Here is a 27,398-nt window from a genome sequence, read left to right as displayed (position 1 = left end):
GATAATCACGTTTAGTTTTATAAGAAATGATGCAGTTTCTCCATATTATTGCCAACATTTGGCGATGTTACTTTTTTTATTTTAGCCATTTTGATAGATGTGTAGTGATAGATCACAGCAGTTTTAATTTGTATTTCATAATGGTCAGTGATGTTCTAGATGTTTCATGTGCTTATTTGCCATCTGTATATCTTATTTTGTGAAATGTCTGTTCATGTCTTTTGCTCAATGTATACTTGGATTCTTTTGATTTTCTGCTAGTAAGTTTGGAGAGTTTTTTTATGTACTCTAGGTACTAGACCTCTGTCAGATATGTAGCTTGCAAGTATTTTCTCCCACTCTGTTGTTTGCCTTTCATCCTTCTAACAGGATCTTCCACAGAGCAAAAGTTTTTAATTTCAATCAGGTACAATTTATCCATTTGTTTCTTTTATGGACTATGCTTTTGGTGTCAAAGTTAAGAATTCTTTGCCTAGTCCTAGACACAGAAGAATTTCTCCTTTTATTTCTAAGAGTTTTATAGTTTTATATTCAACACACAGTTTATGATCCATTTTGAGTTAATTTTTATATAAAGTATGAGGTTTAGGATTAAGTTCATTTTTTTGTCTTGGATGTCCAGTTGTGGCAGAATGTTGTGTTGAAAGGGCTGCTCTTCCTCCTCTGAATTGCTTTCATACCTTTGTCAAAAATCAGTTGGTGTATTTTTAATGGTAGCATTAATGTTTTGTCCCCAAACATGAAGGTCTGTCCCCTGCAATAGATAACTGAGAGCAATCAAAACTAGGGCAGTGGGAATTTCCTGGCAGTCTAGTGGTTAAGACTCAGTGCTTTCATTGCCATGGGCCCAGGTTCAATCCCTTGTCAGGAAACTAAGATCCCACAAGCCGCGCAGCATGGCCAAAATAAATAAATAAATAAATAAATAAGATTATGGCAGTGAAACAGTCAGTACAAATTTCCTTATGAAAATATAATTACTAGAAGAGAAGGAAAATTATTATGGCCTGCTTTCATCCTAAGGAAAGTTTCAATATAGAGCCAGACTACTGGCACAGTTCTTTCACTGAGTTTCAGCAGTTACCTGCAACTTGTTTAGTTTCATCTTGCTCTTTATTAATCTACTTCTAATAGCCACTTTATCTTTTCATTTAGTGGTTTAAAGGTCAAAAATTATTTAAGTTTTAGCCACATGCTAAAATTATTTAAGTTAAAGCCTTCTGCTTTAACATGTTTAGTTTGGCTTTTTAGTGCTTCAGTTCAACTTGATGTCTCTTTTAGCATTTAGAAGAAGAAGGGGAAGAAGAAGCAATGAATTGGACATTCAGAGTATCTCTTAAATACATGCACCACTCTCTCCTTTATTTCAACATTAAACTGAATACTCATTTTTTACTCTTTCATTATTAGATACTATTAATTATATATCTGGGATATAATTGATGTATCTCTATACTATCAGAGAAAAGAAGCTGGGCAAATATTTTTCAATCAAGGAAATGTATCTCTGCTAACATTTACTACTCAATCACTCTTAAGGAAGAATCTATCCCAGAAGTTTGCCCAGCCAGACACTGAATTGCCAAACTTCTAAATGGGCAGGAATGGGTAACCTGGTGCTCCAGGGCTTTAAAGGCTGACCACAGGACAGGGATCAAGATAGCAGAGTAAAAAGATCCTGAGCTCACCTCCTCAAATGGACACACCAAAACTATAACTACACATAGAATAGCTATCCTCTGAGAATGACCTGAAAACTAACAGAACAGCTCTTCTACAACTATGGATATAAAGAAAAAACAACATTGAGATGGATAGGAGTCAGGACTCACACCTCCAGGGTGGTGACCCACAAGCAGGAGGGGTATCACAAACGTGAAGGTCCTCCTTCAGGAGTGAGAGATCTGAGCCCCACCTTGGGCACCCCAGCTCTGGGGACCTTCACCAAGTAGACAAGCTCCCATAATATCTGGCTTTGAAAACCAGCAGGGCTTTCATCTAGAAGAGCCAGTGGGCTATGGAAAACCAAGACTCTGCTCTTGAAGGGCTCACATGCAAACTCACTACAAATCTGAGCATAGAGGCAGCAGTTTGAAAAGCACCTGACCATAAGTGAAGATTTATTGACTAACTTTAGGGCAAGTGCCAAAAAGGCAAGGGTCTGCTGGAAATTTATCTGGGGACCAAAGTGTTGGTGGATGCCATTTTTATTCTCCTCTACCTAGCTAGCCTGGCACTGGCATGCTCCATTTCTGACATTCACCATCTATATTGCTAGCACCCCTTGCCCCACCTTGGCATTCCCCTCCTGACCTGCCCTACCCAACCAGCCTGCCCTAGTCAGCACCTTTCCAATGCAGCTCCCACCTTGCCAAATTTTGTTGGTGGCCCAGAACCAGACTAGCAACCCTCAAATTAGCTACTCCCTCTCCACACTCAGCCAGTGGCCTCTGCCAGGATAGGTGCCCCTCCTAGAGTGGCTTCCAACTTACCACACCCAGTTAGCATCCTTGGATCATACAGGCACCTCTCCAAAGTGGCTCCCAACCCAGGGGCAACCCTACCTACCAGTGCACCCACAACAATCATGGCACCACCAAAATAAAGGCCACATACAGGCTACGTGGGGGACACATCTGGAACACCAGGAACTACTAACGAGAAGGGATTGCTTTTCTAGGCCCCAACTTTCTACATAAGGCCACTCCTTCAAGACCAGGAGACACAGATGATCTACCTAACACGTAAGCACAGAGAGGTAGGATAAATGAGGAAACAGAGAAATATGGTCAAAACAAAAGAACAAGACAAAACCTCAGAAAAAGGATGAAACGAAATTGAGATAATCTATCTAATAAAGAGTTAAAAGTTATGGTCATAAAGATGCTCACCAAAATCAGGAGAAAACTGAATTAACACAGTGAGAATTTCAACAATGTAATAGAAAATATAAAAAAGAACCACTTAGAGGTGAAGAATACTATAACTAGAATGAAAGAAAAATACACTAACTTAACAGCAGATGAGCTAATTCAGAAGGACAGATCAGTGAACTGGAAGACAGAGTAGTGAAAATCCCTTAATCAGAACAGCAAATTAATTAATTAATTAATTAATTAATTAATTTAAAAAGAATTTTAAAAAGACAGGGTAGTTTAAGAAATCTCTGGGACAACTTCAAGCAAACTAACATCCACATTATATGGGTCCCAGCAGGAGAAGAGGGACAGAAAGGGACAGAAAACTTATACGAAGAAATAATGGCTGAAAACTTTCCTAACCTGAAGAAAGAAACAGATGTCCAGGTACAGGAAGCAGAGTCCCAAATAAGATGAACCAAAGAGACACACTCCAAGACACATTATAATGAAAATGTCAAAAGTTAAACACACAATCTTAAAGGCAATAAGAAGAAAACAACTAGTAATGTATAAGGAAATTTTCTGCAGGAACATTATAGGCCATAAAGAACTGGAACAATATATTTAAAGTATTGAAAAGAAAAAACTTACAAGAATATGCTAACTGCAAAGTTATTATTCAGATTTGGAGAGATAAAGGGTTTCCCAGAGAGGCAAAAGCTAAAGGTGTTCATCACCACTAACCTGCCTGTAGAAGAAAGGTTAAAAGAACTTTCAGCAAAAAAGAAAATGCCATAACTACCAATAAGAAAATACATGAAACAAACAATTTCACTGGTAAACACAAAAATATAGAGCAGATACTGGATCAATGACTTACAAAGTTAGTATGAATGTTAAAAAACAAAGGTAGTAAAATCAACTATGTCTACAATAATTAGTTAAGGGATACACAAAATAAAAAGATGTAAGTTATGCTATCAAAACTCAGAAACCTATAAGAGATACACAAAAAATAAAGAGAAAAGAATCCAAGTGTAACACTAAAGATAGTCATAAAATCACAATGGGAGAAAACAAGAGAAGAAGAAAGGAAGAGAGAGGAATTATAAAAACAAGAAAACAACAAAATGACAATAAGTACATATGTATCATTACTTTAAATGAACTAAATGCTCTAATAAAAATACATAGGGCTTCCCTGGTGGCGCAGTAGTTGAGAGTCCGCCTGCCAATGCAGGGGACATGGGTTCATGCCCCGGTCCGGGAAGATCCCACATGCCACAGAGCGGCTGCGTCCGTGAGCCATGGCCGCTGAGCCTGCGCGTCCAGAGCCTGTGCTCTGCAGTGGGAGAGGATACAACAGTGAGAGGCCCGTGTACTTCAAAAAAAAAAAAAAAAAAACCACATAGAGTTGCTGAATGAACACAAAAACAAGACCCATCTATATAATGCCTGCAGGAGACACACTTCAGATCTGAAGATACAAAAAGTCTGAAAGTGAGGGAAAGGAAAAGGTATTATACGCAAATGGAAACAAAAAGAAAGCTGGGGTAGCAATACTTATGTCAGACAAAACAGATATTAAAAACAAGGTTCTAAAAGAGATTTTTAAAAGGATATTGCATAATGATATAGGGATCAATCCAACAAGAGGATATAACACTTTAAAATACTAATGCACCCAAAATAGCAGACCTAAATATATAAAAGAATATTAACAGACATAGAAAGAGAAATTGATGATAAAACAATATAGTAAGGGACTCTAATACACCACTTACAGCAAAGGATAAATCATTCAGACAGAAAATCAATAAGGAAACACTGGCCTTGAATGATATATTAGACCAGTAAATTTAATAGATATATAGAGAACATTCCATCCAAAACAGCAAAGTACACATTGTTTTCAAGTGTATATGGAACATTCTCCAGGATACAACACATGTTAGACCACAAAACAAATCTCAATAATTTGAAGAAGATTTAAATCATGTGAAACATCACTTCTAACCACAACAGTATGAGACTAGAAATCAACTACAATTATTTTTAAAACTGAAAAAAAAAAAAACAGATGGAGTCTAAACAATATGCTACACAACAACCAATGGGTCACTAAAAATATCAAAGTGGCAATAAAAAAAAATACCTGGGGACAAATGAAAATGGAAACATAACATTGCAAAATCAATGTGAGGCAGCAAAAGCAGTTCTAAGAGGGAAGTTTATAGTAATACAGACCTACCACAAAAAGCAAGAAAAATATCAAAAAACAACATTATATTCTTATACCTAAAGGAACTACAAAAAGAAAAAGAAGAAACAAAGCTCAAAGTTAGAAGGAAGGAAATAAAAAAGATCAGAGAAGAAATAAATGAAACAGAGACCAAAAAAACAATAAAAATGATCAATGAAACTAAGAGCTGGTTCTTTGAAAAGATAAACAAAATTGATAAACCTTTAGCCAGACTCATCAAGAGATAGAGAGAACCCAAATAAATAAAATCAGAAATGAAAGAGAAGTTGCCTCTGACACCGCAGAAATACAAACGATCATAAGAAATTACCAAAATGGACAATCTGGATGAAATGGATAAATTCCTAGAAATGTACAATCTTCCAAGACTGAATCAGGAAGAAATAGATAATATGAACAGACAAATTATCAGTAAAGAAAGTGAATCAGTGCTAAAAAAAAAAAAAAAAAACTCTCAACAAACAAAAGTCCAGAACAAGACAGCTGTGCACATAAATTTTACCAATCATTTAAAGAAAAGTTAACACTTAACCTTCTCAAACTATTCCAAAAAATTGAAGAAGAAGGAACGCTTCCAAACTCTTTCAACAAGGTCGGCATCATCCTGATACCAAAACCAGATAAAAACATCACACAAAAAAAGAAAATTACAGTCTAATATACTTGATGAACATAGATGCAAAAATCCTCAATGAAATATGAGCAAACCAAAGTCAACAATACATTAAAAGGACCATACACTATGATCAAGTAGGATTTATTCCAGGGATTCAAGGAGGCTATCATCAAAAAGACAAAATATAACAGGTGTTGGTGAGAATGTGGAGAAAAGGAAACCCTTGTTCACTGTTGGTAGGAGTATAAACTGGTACAGCCACTATGGAAAACAGTATGGAAATTTCTCAAAAAATTAGAAATAGAACTACCATATGATCCAGCAACTCCACTTCTGGGTATTTACCCAAAGAAAATAAAAACACTGATTGGAAAAGATATAGCACCTCAATGTGTATTGCAGCACTATTTACAGTAGCCAAGATATGGAAGCGACCTAAGTGTCTATTGATAGATGAATAGATAAAGAAGATGTAATATACATGTATATCACATATATACAGTGGAATATTGCTCAGCCATAAGAAATAATGAAATCTTGCAATTTGGGACAAACTGGGTGAGCCTAGAGGGTTTTATGCTAACTGGATTAAGTCAGATAGAGAAAGACAAATACCTTATGATTTCACTTACAAAACTAACTAAACTAAACTAAAACAGACTCATAGATACAGAGAACAAATGGATGGTTGCCAGAGAGAAGAGGAGTAAGGGGATAGGCGAAATAATTGAAGGGGATTAAGAGGTACAAACTTTCTGTTATAAAATAGATAAGTCATGGGGATGTAATACACAGAATAAGGAATATATTGTATTAAAAATATACAATAGGGCTTCCCTGGTGGCGCAGTGGTTGAGAGTCCGCCTGCCGATGCAGGGGACGCGGGTTTGTGCCCCAGTCCGGGAAGATCTCACATGCCGCGGAGCGGCTGGGCCCGTGAGCCATGGCCACTGAGCCTGCGCATCTGGAGCCTGTGCTCAGCAACAGGAGAGGCCGCAACAGGAGAGGCCTCAACAGTGAGAGGCCTGCATACCGCAAAATAAATAAATAAATAAAAATATAAAATAAAAATATAAAAATATACAATAATATTGTATTAATTTTAAATGGTGACATCTGGTAACTAGACTTATCATGGTGATCATCTCATAATATATGTAAATGTTGAATCACTATGTTGTACACCTGAAGCTAATATAATATTGTATGTCAATTACACTTTAATTTTTAAAAAGCTGACCGAAACTACACACAAGCCACCAGAGTTCAGACTTCTGTTCAACAGTCCTGTGCCCCAGTGTGCAGAATCATAACCTAACTCCACTTATTTGATGATCAGCACCCTGAATTCTCCTCCCTAGTCTGCCTAGTCTGATTTATTTCTGTGCTATTTTCAGTTTCTCTGAGGCTCTCTTGTGATTTTGCTTCATTGACTCAGACAGTCTTGGTTTCTCTCTTTCTATAAATTACCTTTCTTCACACTTAAATTATTGAATTGCTCCAAAGGGAAGCCCTTCCTGCCAGGAGCTCTCCACTGGCATCCTTATGGAGGAAATCAATCTCTGCATCATGAGCTTCTGTTCCATCCTCAGGCCACAGCAACATGAACTGCTGCTAAAACAATTACAAATATGCCTCAAGGTAATTGACATTTTTGAGGGGGGAGTTGAAATTGTTCTACACTATCTTTGTCACACCTGTCTCTTGCTATCCACGGTCTCATTCCCAATTTACTCATAGCAGAAGAAGTCAGAACCCAAAACATTCATCTTCCATTGTTTAGTAATGATTGGGATTACTGTGCCTTAAGGAAAGGAAACCAAGCCTTGTCCTTTCTCTAGATTTTGTCCTCTCTGATGCAGTAAAACTAACTGGGTGCAGATTTCTACTTAGGGAATATTTTCACTTAAGATTAGTAGGTGGATGAGTAGATCCACAGTCTGCCCTGAAGAAATAGCATATCTCTCTTCAGCATGTGGCTTCAATTTAGATTCAGGGAAAAGTTGGAGAATGTACTTTAGTCTCAAGGCCTGAACTGAATTTCTCAACATAGTTTTTATCGGAGCTCTATATTCTCCACCAGGAAAAAATCCCAACTCCTTCATCTGCTTCCTCTTTTTAAACTATTTTACCTTTTAAATTATATTCCTAGCATCAGAGGAAGAAGCCTCCATACAACACCTGATATGAATATTGAATTTACTGCTTTATAAGCAAGTCAGAGCTATGCTTGGAAGGTTAAGTCTTCCTGAGCAAAGCAAAGAGCTGGTCTTACATAAGGTTTGACACCATGGAGTTCAAGAAAAATTCATTTTCCCTTAGAAATTGCTAAGTCTTCTAATATTTTCTAGAAATTTCTAGTATCCAGTAGTGCCAATAAGAAATCTCATGCCAATCTAATGCTTCTTTATTTATAGGTAATTTTTTCCACCTCTGGAAGCTTTTAGTATTTTTCTCTTTAATCTTAATGTTCTGAGATTTAAACAGTTTGCTAGGTTTGGGTTTTCTCTTACTTATCTCACTCACATTTGGTGACCTTTTTAAATCTAAAAACTTGTGCATTTCTTCAGTTCTATAAAAAAGGTTTCTCTATAGTTTTAATTAATTTATCTCCTTCTTTTTCTCTATTCTCTCCTTTGGGAACTTAACTAGCTTTTGTTAGAACTTCTAGATGTATCTTTCATGTCTTACTTACCTTTTTTACCATCAATCCTCTTACCACGTCTTGCATGCTTTTATATTTCCTGTCCTTCTGTGTTATATTCTGGGAGAATTCTTCAGCTTACTAATTCTCTCTTCAGTTTTGTCCATTCTGTAATTTAGCTAATCTCATAAATTTTTTTGTTTTTATTGTTGTTGTTATTTTATTTTTGATTTTTGAATGGTTAAAATTTTTATCTCCAAGTCTCTAGTTGATTGTCTTTCACAATTAACATTCTAAGTAACATAAAATAGATTCCCTCTCTTATCTCCATGAAGATATAAATCTTTTATAAAAATTATTGTCTGTTTTGTTCATTTCCTCAGGTATTAGTTTTTGTTTTCTTTAATGCTTCTCATAGTGCTGATTTTGCACAATTGTTTGACAATCTTTGGCTTGTGTGATCATCATTGTATTGAAATTCTCTATAACTTCAGTAGATCAGCTGTATACAAAGGGAGATAATAGATGTGGTCTACCTTAGGGATGGAAGTATTTTATAATCAACATTGTTTACTATCAGCACATAGTGACAATAAAAAGGCTGACTTTTAGTTACGTATATTTTTTTTAATTCTCTGCAGACATTGCCCCCCTTAATTGCTGTCACCTGGGGAAGATCAGTCCCACTAAACCCTCTCTCACTCTACCTCCTCAATTCATCCCACCACGTGATAAGCCATTGTTATGGATTCTGTTCCATTTACTGTCTTCTTTCTACAGTGATTGTGGGGGAAAACATTGCTAAGAAAAAAATAGATAAGCAACAAGGATTACAGTAAAACACTATGAATTATACCCAATATCTTGTAATAACCTATAATGGAATATCTGAAATTACATCAGCCAAAAACCTGTATCACTATGCTGTACACCTGAAGCTAACACAATTTTGTAAATAAACTATACTTTAATTTAAAAATTGCTAAGGGTATAACACTAACTCATTGTCTGGGCATATAGTCCCCTATTCCCTCTGAGTTTTGCCAAACACCTGGGTTACAGCTCTGCTTCTCCAGTCCAAAGCTCATATTACTGCCCCACCCTAGAGACAATTGTTTCTGCTTTCATCCACTCCATGCAGACTTGGTGAGAAAGAAGTCAACCTACTTCACTTACTGTGAACATTGTTCCTCATATAATCACCCTAATCGTAGACTGTGGCTCTTGAACCACCCTCTTCAAGGGTAGAGTACTTCCAGAACCCGTCTCACTTTGCAAGAAACATCTGTGAGTGTTTTAGGTAGTGGTTTTCTTCATTAATAATAACAACAGTGGCCTGTTCTAAGAGCTTCACAATTTGTGAGAATTTTTGAGAATTAAATTGAGTTAATGAGTACATGAAGCCATGTACCTTCTGTCACTAAGAAACTTCTCACATTTCCTATTTTCCAGCTAACAATTTCCTGTTTTCCATCACTGTAGATTTTCTTAATTATCTTTTCTGTCATTTATAGAGATTTATGGCATTCAGCCTATTTTCTTGATCTAATTTTTTATCTGCTTTTTAAAATAGCTTTACCCTTTTTTTTTTCTAGACATGTAAGCATTCTGTAATAGTCTGCTCAGGCTGTCATAACAAAATACCACAGACTGGGCAGCTTAAACAACAGAAATTTATTTTCTTACAGTTCTGGAAGCTAGAAGTCCAGATCAAAGGACTGTCATAGTTTGTAAAGACTTCTTTTCTTGGCTTGTAGACAGCTACCTTCTTATTATGTCCTCACTTGGCCTTTCTTCTGTAAATGTACAGAGAGAGAGAGAGAGCTCTCTGGTGTCTCTTCCTCTTCTTATAAGGACACCAATCCTGTTGGATTAGGATCTCACTCTTATGACCCTATTTAACTTTAATTACCTTCCTAAAGGTCCCATCTCCAAATAGTCACATTGGGGGTTATGATATCAACATATGAATTTGGGGGGGACAATATTCAGTCCATAGCACATTCTAACAGATCAATTCTTAAAGAAAAGAGAAATTTACTCAGAGGAAGCTAATAAGTAAGAACAAATGTAAGGGCACATGTAAAATGAAAGAGAGGGCTATTAACTAAAGAATCTTCAAAGTGAATACAGAGTATGGTATCTTTCCTGATGAAAACTAGTGTGCAAAAATATCTGTAGCATAAATGAATGTGACATTCAAAATGCATCTCAACTTCCCCAAGACACCAATTTTCAGGAACATTTGTGAACATATTCTTTGACTCATTTAGTCTGGTATTGTATAAAATAAATTATATAGTTGTTGCTTACTTTACTCTCAAACCTGAAATTCTTTAGGGAATTTAAGATGTTTATTAAAATGAAATGTATTAGTATTAAGACTATTTCATGTTGATATTGATATGCTATAAAAGAAACCCAAATTCTCTTTCTAATTGGGTAAAGGTTTGGAAAGGGTTACTCTTCTTATGTTGTTGATGTGTTTGTATGTGTATATGTGTGCATATACGTGTACATATGGGACTTACGGATATAAATTTAAAATCTATGTGGCAATATTTTTGTAACTTTTTGGTGACTTTAGTCTTAAGTAGTCACTTAACTTTTAACAAACTTAGGCACCACCACACTTATTATGGACCATTAGAATGTGATTCATAACAATAAAAATAAGTGTTATGTACACAACCTCCAGCACTTACAGATTAACAGAAGAAGAGATCTAGAGAGTAGACTGCTGGAAGAGGTTTGCAAACAATATTTGTAGCCATAAATGTATCATAGGCTGTCCTACACAGATCAAGAATAATTTAGGTTAGGAACTTGTGGATCGTAATATCCATATGTACATTATCATATGTACAAATTAATGTTTACAAACTATACCATATGTAGAAATGAAATATGACAAGCAACTCAAAGTTTTCACAGTATTTAGAGGTAAATGTGAGAAGACAGCAAAGTGAGAATTGGTTAAGTTATATATTAATGACCCAAGTTTTTGCTTAAAATTTGTAGGTTTTGTGATAGAGCACAAGATACATTGATAAAAATCAGAATTTTGTGCAAATTTCAAGTATTTTTGTTCAGAAATTTAATCCTACAAAAATTTCCACTTATTCAAATCAGATTTCTTTTCTTCAAATGTAACTTTTGAGGACATCTCTCTGAATTTATCATTAATTAATACAAATACAAGACTGAAAAAACTGACCTGCTCCTCTCCCCATCCCAAACTTCCCAAATTAGAAAATAATATTCTTTTTTATTGAAATATAGTTGATGTACAATATTATGTTATTTTTAAGTATACTACATGGAGATTTGACATTTTCATAAATTATGAAATGATCACCACCATAAGTGTGGTAGCCATCTGTCCCCTGATAAAGTTATTAAATATTATTGACCATATTTATTATGATGTATATTACATCATGTGTCTTATTTATATTATAACTGGAAGTCTGTACCTCTTAATCCCTTTCATCAGTTTTACCTACCCCTACCTTTTCCCTTCTGGCAACCACCCATTTGTTCTATGTATCTATAGACTGTTATACTTTTGTTTTATTTATTTGTTTTTAGAATCCACATATAATTGGGATCATACATTATTTGTCTTCTTCTAGCTGATTTATCTCACTTAGGGTAATGCTCTAGATCCATCCATGTTGTAAAAAATGCCAATATTTTATTATTTTTAAGGCTGAATAATATTATATTTTATATATATATGCCACATCTTCTTTATCCATTTGTCTACCAATGGACACTTAGGTTGCTTCAATATCTTGGCTACTGTAAATAGTGCTACAATATACATTGTTGTGCATATACCTTTTCCAATTAGTGTTTTATTTTCTTTGGGCAAATACCCAGAAGTGGATTCTCTTGATCATATGGTAGTTCTATTTTTAACTTTTTGAGAAACCTCTTACTGTTTTCCATAGTGGCTGCATCAATTTACACTTTCACAAACAGTGCATGAGGTTTCCCTTTTCTCCACATCCTCACATACTCCTGTAATTTTTTAATAGCCATTGTGATGGGTGTGAGGTGATATCTCATTGTGGATTTGATTTGGAGTTCCCTGATGATTACTAACGTTGAGCAACTTTTCATGTGTCTTTTGGTTATCTGTATGTCTTCTTTAGAAAAATGTCTATTCAGATCCTACACCCATTTCTTAATCAGGTTTTTTTGTTTTTATGATGTGGAGCTGTATGAGCTCATTGTATAGTTTGGATATTAATCCCTTATTGCATATATTGTTTGCAAATATATTCTCCCCGTCAGTAAGCTGAATTTTTATTTTGTAGCTAGTTTCCTTTCCTGTGCAAAAGCTTTATAGTTCAATGTAATCACATCTGTTTATTTTTGCTTTTGTTCTCCTTGCCTGAGGAGACAGATACAAAAAATATTGCTAAAACCAATGTCAAAGGGCATGCTGCTTATGTTTTCTTCCAGGAGTTTTGTGGTTTCAGGTCTTACATTTAATTCTTTAATACATTATGAGTTTATTTTTGTATATGGTGTGGGGAAGTAGTGCAGTTTGATTCTTCTGCATGTAGCTGTCCAGTTTTCCCGACACCATTTATGGAAGAGTTTTCCATTGTATAGTCTTGTTTCCGTTGTCATATTTAATTGACCATATACGTGTGGGTTTATTTCTGGAGTCTTTATTTCGTTCCATTGTTCTATATGTGTGTTTTTGGTCAGTACCATAATGTTTTTATTACACTAGCTTTGTTACAAAGTTTGAAATCAGAAAGCATGATAAATTCATCATTTCTCTTTTTCAGGATTGCTTTGGCTGTTAGAGATCTTTTGTGTTTCCATACAAATTTTAGAATGATTTCTTCAAGTTCTGTGAAAAATGACATTGATATTTTGAGTACCAGATTTTTGCCTCCTTGGTAGGATTTTTTTCATGGGTATTTTTTTTTTTTTTTTTTGGATGCAGTAGTGACTGGGATTGTTTTCTTAATTCTCTTTCTGTTAGTTCATTATTAGTGTTTAGAAATGCAACAGATTTTTGTATATTAATTATGTATCCTACAACTTTACTGAATTCATTCATTAGTTCTAATAGTTTTTTGCTGGTGTCAAAGATTTTCTATATATATTACCATGTCATTTTCAAATAGTGACAGTTTTACTTCTTCTTTTCAAATTTGAAAGCTTTTAATTTATTTCTTGTCTGATTGCTGTGACTAAGACTTCCAATACTATGTTGAATAAAAGTGGCAAGAGTATACTTATCGTGTTCCTGAACTTAGAGGAAAGGCTTTCAGCTTTTCACCATTGAGTAAGATGTTGGCTGTGGATTTGTCATACATGGCCTTTTTCATGTTGAGGTATGTTCCTTCTTTACCCACTTTGTTGAGAGTTTTTATCATAAATATCTTGTCCTGGACAAGATGGGATCATTGGGATTTTTTAGTACAGACTCACTTTCATTATTGATAATTGGTCTGTTCATATTTATCTATTTCTTCTTGATACACTTTTGGAAGATCGTACATTTCTAGGAATTTATCCATTTCTTCCAGATTTTTCATTTTATTGGTGTATAATTGCTCATGTTATGATCCTTTGTATTTCTGCAGTATCAAAGGAAACTTCTTTCATTTCTGATTTTATTTATCTATTTTATTTTATTTTATTTATTCTGATTTTATTTATTTATTTCTCTTTATTTCTTGATGAGTCTGGCTAAATGTTTGTCAATTTTGTTTATTTTTTCAAAGAACCAGCTCTTAGTTTCATTGATCTTTTCTATTTATTTTATTTATTTATTTATTTATTTATTTATTTTTGGTCTCTCATTTATTTCTGCTTGGAACTTTATTATTCCCTTCATTCTAACTTTGAGTTTTGGTTGTTCTTGTTTTTTCTAGTTCTTTAGATTTAAGGATAGAGTGTTATTTGAGATTTTTCTTGCTTTCTGAGGTAGGTCTGTATCTCTATAAACTTCCCTCTTAGAACTTGCTTTTGCTGCCTCCCATTAATTTTGGAATGTTTTGTTTTCATTTACATTTGTCTTCAGGTATTTTTTTATTTTCTCTTGGATATTTTTATTGACCCATTGGTTGTTTAGTAGCATATTGTTTCGACTACAAGTGTTTGTGTGTTTTGCATTTTTTAAAATTGTAGTTGATTTCTAGTCTTATACTGTTGTGGTCACCAGAGATATATGCTCTAAGCGTGCCCCATGTGGGCTGTGAGCCCCCGTCTGTTGTGGTAGGTCTGACTTCTGTGGGCACGCTGTTAAGCAAGGCTTTCCCCAGCCCACTTGACTGCAAAGCCTTGCTTCATGCAGTGACTGTGGCCCAGTGGTAGGTGGGGCACGTCCCCACATGCCTGGCTGCTAAGCCTGGGGTCGTGGGGCCACAAGACTAGTACCAGCCTGCCAGTGGTCACAGCCAGATCCGTTCATGGATAAGAGGCAGTGGGTCTGGTGCCAGTCCACTGGTAGGCAGGTAAGCCCCCAGTGCTAATATGCTAGAGGGAGGATCCTAAATGACACTTTCCAGCACCAGTGTCCACACAGTGCAACAAGCTCCCAAAACTGGCTGCAGCCAGCATTTCCATCCCCAGGAGGAGACCCAGTTGCCTCCTGCCTCTCCAGGAGGCTTTTCAAGATGAGCAAGGGGATCTGACCCACGTTCCTCTTAAACTATTGCCTCTGTGCTAAGACACGTAGAGAGTGAGATTTTACATGCACCTGTTTAGAGCAGAGTCATTGTTTCCTGTAGTCTTCTGGCTCTCCCAAACATAAGCCCCACTGGTTTTCAAAGCTGGACACTACAGGGGTTCATCTCCCCAATGCAGGACCACCAGTCTGAAGAGCCCAATTTGGGGTTCAGATCCCTCACTCCTTGGGGAGGACCTCTGTGACTGTGATATTCCTCCCATTTGTGGATCACTGACCCAGGAATGTGGGTCCTGAATATACCATGTCTCCACCCCTCTTACCCATCTTGTTGTGGTCCCATCTTTATATCTTTCATTGTAAAATTATTTCTGCTAGTCTTCAGGTCTTTCTCATACGTAGTTGCTCTGTTAGATAGTTGCTCATAGATAGTTGTAATTTGGATGTACTTGTGGGAGGAGGTGAATTCAGGGTCTCCCTACTCCTCCATTTTGGTCACACCTTTCCTGGAGTATAATTTTCTTTACCTAATTCCTGTCTGTTATTCAAGAAAGAAATAGCAGGTTTTAAAGATTTTGACCAACTGGAATTTTTTAAATGAGTTAAGTCATTGAAAAATGAATTAATTCTTAATTAGGCATTAATTAAGAAGAATCTAGCAAAGTTTGCAAAAGCCAAAAATTATTCAAGAAGATCTTATTATAAGAAATAAATACTTCTTTTAAATGAATTTAGGAACTAATGAATGGAAATCTAAAATATTATTTAGAGAACAAAGGCAGGTTCTAAGTACTTCTTTTACAAAATACTTGTTAAGACAAATGAAGAGAAAAATGACAAAATTTGATGACATTACACTTTTCCCCAACGAATTTTCTTAAAAATGAAATCTTACTTGCTAAATTAAAGTCTTCCCCTGGTCCCCATCTTACTCACTTTGTGTACTGACTTCTTTTGTCAAACTCTTACCTTCCCCAACTTCTGCGATATTTTTCTCTCTCAGCTTTACCTCTCTCACTGCTACTTCTCGGTTCCTTTACTTGTGCTACTCCTTAAATGTCAGCAAATTCCAAGGTTGTGGCCTTGGAACACAGTATATAATATTGGATTATTGTTACTTTTCCAACACTTCTATCTGCTCGTACCCCGCATTTGCTTAATATTCTCTATTGGTTCCCTTTAGCCCATAGGTCAATGTTTAAACTACTAAGCAGATCATACAGGAACCATCATAAGCTGACCCCACTCACCTTTCCAGACCTAACCACCATCACTTCAGACACACCCCACCACCTGGTGCCCTCCACATACACACTGTCTTCCAGTCACGCCAAAATACTTGCTGAACATGTCATATTTTTTTCACATCTTTGAACATATTGTTCTAAAGGCCTGGAAGGCCCTTATTTCATTTTTCTGTCAAAGACCTTCTAATCCCTCCAGACTTAGGATGCTTTCTCTGTGAAGCCACTCCTTGATACCCCAGGCCAAGTTCAGTATGAGCATAGCATTTTGTACATATTTTTATTACTTATTATTAGCTACTTATTTACATCCTTGTCTCCCCCATTAAACTATGAACATCCATAGAGCTAGTATCTGTTTAACTTATCTTTCTATTTCAGTAGAAAGTACAAATAGAAACTTTCAGTAGAAAGTTCAAATCAGTACAATAACTGATTTGATGGATGAATAAACTTCTAAGCAGACTAAGATTTTTAAGCAGAAATTTATTAAATGATATAAATGACAACACATCTTACTCAGAAAAAAAGGTTTTCTTGGTTTTGTAGACTGAATGTCCTCCTATTTCTGTATTGTGTACAATGTATCAGATTTTCTTCCACTGCAGCTCCATCTTCTCCATTCTTGAATGGTTTATAGAGGTCTTAGTGGGACACACTTGAAGAATCTTGATGCTGAAGCAGGGCTTTAGACATTTGAAAGAGGTATAAGTTATACTATGATAATTACAAGGAGAGAGAGAAAGACACCAATGGTTGGGGAATTTGTAAACAACTAGATTTATGATATATTTGTGGACCTGGTGGAAAATGGCTATTAGTGGAGAGGGGCTCTTTAAATGGAATCCACAGGTTATCCATTTCCAATGTGAACCGCATGGGTTCCAGTTTGGAAGTGAGATGGAAAGGGCAAATATGGATTTGAGGAGGTGAGAACGTATAGAACTTATGGGGGACCGTGTAGACCCAGTGTCATACTCAGAAGGAAGGTAGAGAGTGAGTTAGAGCTTTGAGGAAAAGCTGTGAGGAAACTTAGATCATTATGAAGTATACTAGTTTATACAGTAAGTCCCCTACCTATGAACTTTCAAGTTGCAAACTTTCAAAGACATGAACATACGTTCACATGTCCAATCATTTAAGTTAGTTCATGTGTCTGGCGTACATTGTCACATGCATGCATTCTCTACAAGTGGTTGTGCTTTTGTGTATTTTAGTATACAATATTATATAGAGTACAGTAGTACAGTATCTTTATTTCAAGCCCAGGATGTCTGGAAGCAAACGTAAAAGCAGCAGTGATGTAGCTGTTACTGCTAAGAAGTACCAAGCAATAATGATGGAAACAAAAGTGAAAATAACTGAGAGAGGAGAGTGAGGTGAAAAGATGGTAGACATCACTCACTTTTATAACATAAATCATTCAACCATCGGCATGATTCTAAAGAACAAGGACAAGGTCATGGAACATGTGAAGTCTGCTGTGCCAATGATGCTGACAATAATATTGAAGAATCGTGGAAAAGTGATGGAGGAGATGGAGAAACTTCTCCATCCTGTGGACACAGGATCAGCATCAGCATTGAGTCCTGCTCCGCTTAATGCTGTTTCAAGAGAAAGCTAAAACCCTTTATGAAGACTTGAAGAAGAAACACAGTGAAGTATCAGAGGGCACATCTTTTAATGCCAGTCATGGCTGGTTTTATCGATTCAAGACTAGAGCCAACATTTACAACATAAAGTAAGTGGCAAAAAAAAAAAAAAGTAAGTGGCAAGGCAGTGAGTGCAGATACGGTAGCTGCCCAGGAATTTCCTGAAATGCTTCAAGAAATTATTGATGAATGCACGTATTTGCCCAAGCAGGTTTTTAATGTGAATGTGGCAGGACTGTGCCAGAAAGGGATACCAGACCAAAGTTACATCAATAAGGAGGAAAAGTTGATGCCACCCTATAAAGCAGCAAAGGATAGGCTAATTCTGTCGTTTGGTGGCAATACTTCTGGTGATATGAAGCTGAAGCCTCTCTTAGTTTATCATTCAGAGAACCCAGGAGCCCTTAAAAACATAGCCAAGGGCTCTCTTCCTGTTGTGTGGAAGAGTAACTCCAAAGTCCAGGTTGCACAGGCCATTTTCCAGGATTAGTTTTTCCACCCTTTATCCCGGAGGTAGAGTAATATTGCTTGGAGAAGGATGTCCCATTCAAAATTCTTTTGCTGCTGGACAATGCTCCGGGCCACCTCCCATTCATGGACGACTTTCATCCCAGCGTCAAAGTAGTGAATCTGCCACTGAATATTTCATCGTTCATCCAACCCATGGACCAGGGAGTTATAGGGACTTTCAAGAAATATTTATGTCACACTTTTCATCAGGCAGTAAAGGTGAGTGACAAATCAGGAACAATCTTGTGACAATTTTGGAAGGACAATAACATCTACGAGGCCATAAAAAAAAAACATTGACTTTGCTTGGCATGAGGTTACAGCCGTCACCATGAATGGAGTTTGGAAGAACCTTTGCCCGCAGTTTGGTCGTGATTTTTGTGGATTTGAGAAGGTGGATGCGGAATCCAAAGAGGTCTTCAGCAACTTAGTGACTCTCAGTGAGAAGCTGGAGCTAGATCTGCAAGAGGACAATTTCACTGAGCTCCTTGCTGTGCAACACAAGGAGCTTACTAATGAAGACCTGGTGGAATTGGAGGCCCAGAGGAAGGACAAAGAGAGACAAGAGGAAGAAGAAGTAACTGAAGAATGAAAGAGATTCACGATGCAGGGAATGGCAAGGGGATTTTCTTTATTTGAGGAGTCACTGTTAGTTTTTGAGGCACAGGACCCAAACATAGAACGGTACATGAAGGTTGCAGCAGCCATTCAGAATGCAATCCAGTGCTACCGTGTCATTTATGATGAGAAAAAGAGCTACTACCCAGACATCACTGGATAATTTTTTCAAAAGGGTAGATAGAATTGAATCCAGCAAGGAACCAGAACATGTGCCATCAATGGCAGGCATGAGTGAAACTGCAGCTTGCCCTCTGTCTCCTGTTGCTGATGATCCTTCAGCTCTACCATCTCCCACCTCCTCTCCCTCCTCCAGTCAGTAACTCTTCTTGCCTGTTCACTCGATGCCAGCCCCTGGATGCCAGCTGATGTACTGTACTACTGTACTTTTCAAGGTACTGTACTGTAAAACTGTAAATGTTTTCTTTATTTTTTGTTTGTTTTTAATGTATTATTTGTGTGAAAAAAAAGTATTATAAACCTAATACAGGACAGTACTATATAGCCAATTGTGTTAGTTGAGTACCTAGGCTAACTTTGTTGGACTTATGAACAAATTGGACTTACGAACATGCTCTTGGACTGGAACTCGTTCGTATGTAGGTGACTTACTTTATGTTATGCTTTATGTGTTTTCTTAGAAGGGAAGTTCATTAAAGCACACTAGATATATTAGTTTTCTACTGCTGAATAACAAATTATGGCAATTTTAGAGACCTAAAACAACACCCATTTACAAGCTCACAGTTCCATAGATCAGAAGTCTGGGTGGGCTTGGCTGGGTTCCCTGCTTAAGGTCTTACACAGCTGATATCAAGGTGTCAGCCAGGCCTGGCTGGGTTCTTACCTGGAGGCACCAAAGAAGAATCTCCTTCTAATCTCATTCAAATTATTGGCAAAATGCAGTTTTTTATGGTTGCAGGACTGAGGTCCTTGTTTCCTTGTTAACTAGCCAGGGATCACTCTCAGCTCCTAGAGGCCTCATGCAATTCTTATCAGGGGACCCTTTTCTCCTTCAAAGCCCAAAATGGAGAATTTCTCTTAAGTAAAGTTCCGCTTGTGCTTCAAATCTCTGACTTTTTCTTCTGTCACCATCTGGAGAAACTCTCTGCTTTTAAAGGGCTCATTTGGTTACATCAGGCCCAGCTATATAATTTCCTTATCTTAAAATCAACTGAGCCACATAACACAACTAATTATGGAGTAAAATCCACCATATTGATTTTCCCTGGGATCATGCAGGACATGTACACAAAGGAGCCATCTTACAACTCTGCCTATTTTGTCAACTATAGCTTTTTTTCTTCTCACTATACAGTCTAATGGCAGAACCACAGTCAAGAATACTCCTTTGTTATTTCTGGATTCTAATTTTTCAATGGAAAATCTTATTGCATGAGCACTATTTCCATCAAATTTAATGCTTAAGTTGTTCGATCCAATTGCAGAAAGGAGCAGTTAATAATCTTGGGTATATAAGGAAGGTGAAGAGACTTAATCCCTTCCCTGTATGTTTCTCCTCATGGGTCCAACTCGGTCACCTTTTTTTTCTTCTCATTTAGTCCAAAAAGCAAACCACTTGGAGCCCCTGTTATTAATGAGTATGCCGATGCCCAGCTACACAACCTAATGAGGAGATTGCGTCAAAGAACAGATTTCTACAAGAGAAAGTTGGTGGAAGGTGATATGTCCTCACCTGAAGGCAGCCCCCAAACTGGTGAGCAGTGTGAACTCAAAGTACCAGGAAGAAGGAGGTTATGAGTGGACATGTATTTTGCAAATGTTTTAGTTTGGGGTTCCCCAAAAGCCAACCCCAAGACAATGATTTAGCTATAAATATTTTATATTGAGGGTGCTCCAGGAGGTGAGGGTGGGCAAGAGAGACAGAGAAGGGAGTTAAGACAATAAAGGTGTGTTAATAAAGCGTTACTGCTGTGGGCCACTGGGGCTTGAGCCAGCTGAAAATCTGTGTGGATGACACATCAGAATTATCCTGAAGGAAGAGGAAGCTGGGGTATCAACCCATCAACTCCTGTCCTTCGTTGGCTGAGGGTTGCTGCTGGGGAATGTTGCTAATACTCCAGCATTTTAAGCAAGGCAGCTGGGAGAAATCCCCAAGGCAGAGAGATGCAGGAGCCTTCTGCACATGACCTCTGGCCCACAGAATATGCACAGGCCAACAACAATATCTGTTATAGAAAGTTTTATTGTAAATATTAATTAATAATACCCATAATAAACAAAGCACTTATAATAAGAATACAAGAATACTACCTGAGTACACAACACAGCAAAGGACATCAGTGAACTAGTCACATAAGGAGAGAGACAATTATCAGTCTATCTAATAATTACAGAAATGTGCTTATGAAAAATTAATAAGTACAATAAAGTAGAGCACAAAAGTGATATATACATCATATATACATAGATACATGGTATATATATGTATATATAGTATATATACATATATATACCATAATTACATCTATACAAAATGTTTATAGCCCGCGCACCGCGATGAAGAGTGGCCCCCGCTCGCCGCAACTAGAGAAAGCCCTTGCACAGAAACGAAGACCCTACACAGCCAAAAATAAATTAATTAATTAATTAATTTGTAAAAAATCTTTAATAAAATAATGTTTATAAATGTATAGAAAAAGTAGAGAAGAAAGTGTGTTGTTTAATAACAGATAAATAAAAACAAAATTGTTAATTACATAGGATGGAGTTGAAGATTTTCTTATAATTCTGTAGGAAGAAAGTTGGATTTTCAAAATAAACTATGTATTATATATAGTTTCTTTTTAAAAAGAAGGGTCTAACATATAGTCATTATAGCTTGATAAAGATTTGTTGAAAAGAATATTTGAGATTTACTTACCCATAACTGGAAAGATATAAATGAAGCTAAAGAAGCAAGAAACTAGGGGACTTCCCTGGTGGTCCAGTGGTTAAGGCTCTGCCTTCCAATGCAGGGGGTGCCGGTTCAATCCCTGGTCAGGAAGCTGAGTCCCACATGCTTTGCGGCCAAAAAACCAAAACATAAAACAGAAGCAATATTGTAACAAATTCAATAAAGACTTAAAATAAAAAGAAGCATGAAACTGAAACCTGTGGAATGGTGCACATTTGTAATGTTTCTGTTCAATGTAAATCCAAAGCACTAACTATTTATGTTCCAAAATATGTGGGAATGAAACTTGTATTTAAAATATCCTATTTGTAACATCTTTAGGACACTTAATTTAAACTTTAACCTGCTATTTATTTCCAACTTTTGATGTTTTCATTACTTGGATATTTTCACAAATGGCAATATTTTAAATGTCATGAAATGCCTCATCTGCCTGTATTGAGAGGGGAAGATTTTGGAATGTTTTGATTCCAAGAAATCCAAGCTTTTTTCTCATTAAGCTAACCTAACCTCTTAAAAATGTTTTCATCTCTTTTTTCCTATAAAGCAAAGCCCACAGTTGTATCATCAACACAAGAAAGCAGTGCTAAGCTAAAAGAAGAACATTATCAGAAGGTGCCTCTAACAGAGTACCTAAAGCGAATCAGACTTCCAAAAAGCATAGATTCGTACACAGGTACCATCAAATGGTGGATTGTCTCAGTGGGAGGGCTGGCTGTTACCAAGAACCCCCGAAACCCAAAGTCACAGACAGCTTCCATTTTCTCTAGCCAGTGATCTGAACCTATCTAGAAAGCAGAATTTAAACTGTATTATCTGCAATGGGTTGTTTTCCCCTTTCCAGTGAAGATAAGAGATAAAAATATTCTTGTGTGTTTTTAAAATAGTCCAGGGCCTGTCCTGTCCCTAATTAACTTCTAAAAGAAGTCCCAAAGCATTAAGTAATATGTTCACTGAACACCCCGCAAAAAAAATCATTATAAAATGGTTGTCTTCTTCCATGGCTTCACATTGTTAATTAATCCAATTGAACAAATCCCCTCCTACAGCTTCCCTTGGGCAGAGGAAAGCTCTGTGTACAGGGTCATGGACTGCCTTCACTGGCTGATTTGCCCCCTCCCCACTTCAGTCATACCCCTGTGGGCAAGGATGTGGCCTTTGGCTCACAAGCCCTGGGTGACCCTGCAGCTTAATTACCAACCAGCATAAAGCCCTTTGAGTCATTTCTCCTGGACACGGTACCTCTGACTTTTCCCTGGGTTCCCCTTTCCTCATCTAAATAGTACAGTCACTCATGGGGACAGACTCAGTGGCCATTTTCTGGGAGACAGGAAGAACACTCCTTAATGTCAGAAAAGCTGATAAGGTGACTTATCCCTCGTAAACCCCAGTGCCTCGGCTCTAGGGGCAGAATTGTGCTGAATGTTTTAAACAGAGTCTCTTATACAAATTGCTTATCTCCAGTAGGTAGTGCCCCAACTTTACCAAACTAAGCAACAGAATTATTTTAATGTTTTTTACCTACCATGTGGATTACTCCAGTCTCTATTTTTCTAGATCGATTCTATCTCCTGTGGCTCTTGCTTGTCACCATTGCCTTTAACTGGAACTGCTGGCTTATACCGTTGCGCATCATCTTCCCATATCAAACACCAAACAACGCACGCTACTGGCTTATTACGGACATCATATGTGATGCCATCTACCTTTTCGATTTGCTGTTAATCCAGCCCAGACTCCAGTTTATTAGAAGAGGAGACATAATAGTAAGTAGGGTTTGGGAGAAGCACAAACTGACAAAGGAATATCAGATTGAACTACAAAAAAACAAATTAACAGCATTGTGTTACTTAATGTCTGACTGATTGTCTGCATGTATGAGTCTCTAACCACTGGAACCACCAGTATAATAACAATAATAATAACAACAACAATAACAAAACAACCACTGAGCACTCACCACGTGCTGGGGACCATGCATCTCCCTGTACCTTAGTTTCCTCATTTTAAAAATGGGAATAACAATAGTACCTTCATAATACTGATGAGAAGACTGAATGAATTAATGCAGGTAGGGTGCCTAGAACTGTGTCTGGTGCCTATCTTCTTTTCACTCTTCACTTTCCAGATTCATCACACCTCATTCCTCATCATCAAATGCAGTGTTTGGTCCACTTCAGAAATATCATTCTTACCCTTAGGAGAAATCATCTTCCCCTGGATTTATTCTCACTGTTGAGGGAATTTCAGAGCCAATCCAATCAATCTAAGACAGAAAGAGAAGACTATGTTTTCACAAGTACACATCCAAATCATACAGCCTCTTATACCCTGCACCCCACCCCAGGGCCCTTCCCCAGCTAACTAGAACAATGCTTCCTTTCCAACTGATGTCCACTGTGATATCCTCATCACAGTCGCAGTGAGGGCTGCATGGAACAGTTCCTCCAATGTCAAAGTAGGAAGAGCAGAGCAACCAAGTGTATGGCACCTTGGGTTCATATATGTTTTTGAAGAAGAGAGGTAGTCTCCTTAATCTCCTGAATATTTTCTTTTGAATTTCCAGATGATTTTAAGTTATCAAAAAGCTAAAAGGAGTTTGGGTTATTTTTTTCTTTAAAAAATACTATTTGTGGGCTTCCCTGCTGGCGCAGTGGTTGAGAGTCCGCCTGCCGATGCAGGGGACACGGGTTCGTGCCCCGGTCCAGGAAGATCCCACATGCCGCAGAGCGGCTGGGCCCGTGAGCCATGGCCACTGAGCCTGCGCGTCCGGAGCCTGTGCTCCACAACGGGAGAGACCACAACAGTGAGAGGCCCGCGTACCACAAAAAAATATATATATATATATATATAATTTGTTGAGGAATGCCCCCTATATTTGAAATCTTTTCTAGGAAGAAATTCTAAAGGCAAGAGCTAAAGCTATAGCAAAAATCTATTCAAAATATTCCTTGTGTGGACTTCAGAGCATTAGTTAACTCACCAGCATGATCCCCTAAGTTCACTGGCAGTTTGATGAATGAAGATGATGTGTACAAATAAGAAATAACACCCAAAAAAGGGGGCACTAATTTCAACCTCCATTAGATGCACAAAGGAGGGAGAAAATCAATATTTGACAAATGGAAAATGACAAAATCAGTAAAGAGAGACTTTTATTTTCAATTTTATAAGAGGTCTTTGCACACATGGAGTGTTAAAACCAAGAAAAATAACCAATAAAAACACACTCAATGGTCTCTATTTAAAATGCATTATCACAAGCTACAAATATAGAGCAGGAACTAATTGCTTTGTTTGTTCAAATGAAGTTTAATGGTTTCTTTAATGTAGAGTAGATAGTTTTAGCCTTTAAACTTGATTACATTTTGCTAAAAGGACTATGCAAGTTGAGTATCCAACCTGAAAGTCTCACTACATTTAGCTATCTATGCAAACTTTGTTTTACACCATCAACTTATTCATTCATTCATTCATTCAACAAACATTTATTAAATACCTATAGTTGACAGATATTCCAGAACTGGAGGATGGAAATATCAATTGCCCAAGGGCTTGAGGGAAAACAGATACCAGATCGAGGTACTAGAGGCCACAACAGAGGGAATTGGGAGGGTTTACAAGTTTTCCACAGCATTTATGTGCAGTATCTTTCTTCTGAGAACGGTGCTGCACAGAGAACAGAACTTTGATTCAAGGGCCAACAAAAGGAGTCTCTTATTTAAAATGTCCTTTATAGACAGCAGGAATAGAGCTGGGAATGACACCATGGACGTTATGTAGATATGAGACTTGCACCCACAACACTTTGCTAAGACTTCCAATCACAATGATCCATGGAAACGCTCAGAGCCTTCTAGTGACCACGTCTATCAGGCCTGTCATTATAGTCAACTGCTTTTGGTCCTTTAGCTACTATTTATAAACTGATCTAGAGAAAATTAACAACTCCCTTCTCTGTGCTCTGCACATTTTACTCACACTTCTGTTATTTAATTGTTAAATAACAATTAAGTTCACTATGATGTAGCAGAAACAAATAGCCCAGGGTCAAATTTCGCCTCTGAAATTAACTTACAGCAATACTTGAGAAAAAAAAATTTACCCTTTCATTGTGTACTATCTTTGTCATCCGTAAAATAGAACTAGTACCACCCACCTCATAAACTTATTGTGAAGATTAAGTAAGACAATGTGAACACCTAGCCTAGGGTCTGGCTTCTAGAAGATGAGCAGTGAATTGCTGACTGAATCAAATGAATGAATGTCCACACACTAACTTCCTCTTGTCTCCTATTTGCATAGGTAGCTCACTTTGCTACCTGATAGTAAGTTTCTTGAGAGTAGGGACAGTATTCAATTTATTTCCCTATTTATCCTAGGAATTCAGAGGGTACACTAAAGAATGTTTAAAGGAGTGAATGAATGGCAGTCTTTGTTCAAGATTTTCTTCCCTTGAATAACAGTTTAGTTTACCTTGTAGTAGTATTATATAGTATTATTATTTTGAAACATTTTTATCTGTTCTATGTGAAATTATGGATTTTCTATGAATTATTTAAAAGAAGAGGTAAACAATAAATAAATATAATAATACCTTAGATGAGGGTCTTCAAAGACTATCTGTTTGAAAAAGATTTAAGTGCAATTATCATACCCTTTCTAAAGTAAACTTCCTCAGAATAAGTGTTGCCTGCATAATAATGAGACTTAAAAGAGACAGAGAGAATTAAATAGGGTTACATACTAAAAATAAGTGCCTACAGAGAGACCTTCAAGATGGCGGAGGAGTAAGAAGTGGAGACCACCTTCCTCCCCACAAATACATCAGAAATACATCTACATGTGGAACAACTCCTACAGAACACCTACTGAACTCTGGCATAAGACCTCAGACCTCCCAAAAGGCAAGAAACTCCCCACATACCTGGGTAGGGCAAAAGAAAAAAGAAAAAACACAGACAAAAGAATAGGGACGGGGGCTTCCCTGGTGGCGCAGTGGTTGAGAGACAGCCTGCCGGTGCAGGGGACACAGGTTCATGCCCCAGTCCGGGAAGATCCCACATGCCGCGGAGTGGCTGGGCCCGTGAGCCATGGCCACTGAGCCTGCACGTCCGGAACCTGTGCTCCACAAAAGGAGAGGCCACAACAGTGAGAGGCCCGCGTACCACAAAAAAAAAAAAGAATAGGGACGGGACCTGCACCAGTGGGAGGGAGCTGTGAAGGAGGAAAGGTTTCCACACACTAGGAAGCCCCTTCACCGGCAGAGACAGGGAGTGGAAGATGGGGGAAGCTTCAGAGCCACGGAGGAAAGAACAGCAACAGGGGTGCGGGGGGCAAAGCGGAGAGATTCCCGCACAGAGGATCGGTGCTGACCAGCACTCACCAGCCCAAGAGGCTTGTCTGCTCACC

General features: G+C 37.4%; 1 protein-coding gene across 1 annotated transcript in view; it reads left to right on the top strand.

Annotated features, from left to right (window-relative positions):
• Positions 1–27,398, top strand: part of CNGB3 (cyclic nucleotide gated channel subunit beta 3) — a 142,136-nt gene that overhangs the window by 46,289 nt on the left and 68,449 nt on the right. Inside the window, exons 4-6 of the mRNA XM_030839258.1 lie at positions 20,641–20,786; positions 22,534–22,662; positions 23,544–23,752. Coding sequence (XP_030695118.1) covers positions 20,641–20,786; positions 22,534–22,662; positions 23,544–23,752 — 484 coding nt within the window. The remainder of the gene's footprint in view (positions 1–20,640; positions 20,787–22,533; positions 22,663–23,543; positions 23,753–27,398) is intronic.

Source organism: Globicephala melas, chromosome 17 (genome assembly GCF_963455315.2).
Source record: "Globicephala melas chromosome 17, mGloMel1.2, whole genome shotgun sequence".
Lineage (NCBI taxonomy): Eukaryota > Metazoa > Chordata > Mammalia > Artiodactyla > Delphinidae > Globicephala > Globicephala melas.
Note: the sequence above shows the minus strand (reverse complement) of the source record. Positions and strands in the feature narration are given on the sequence as shown.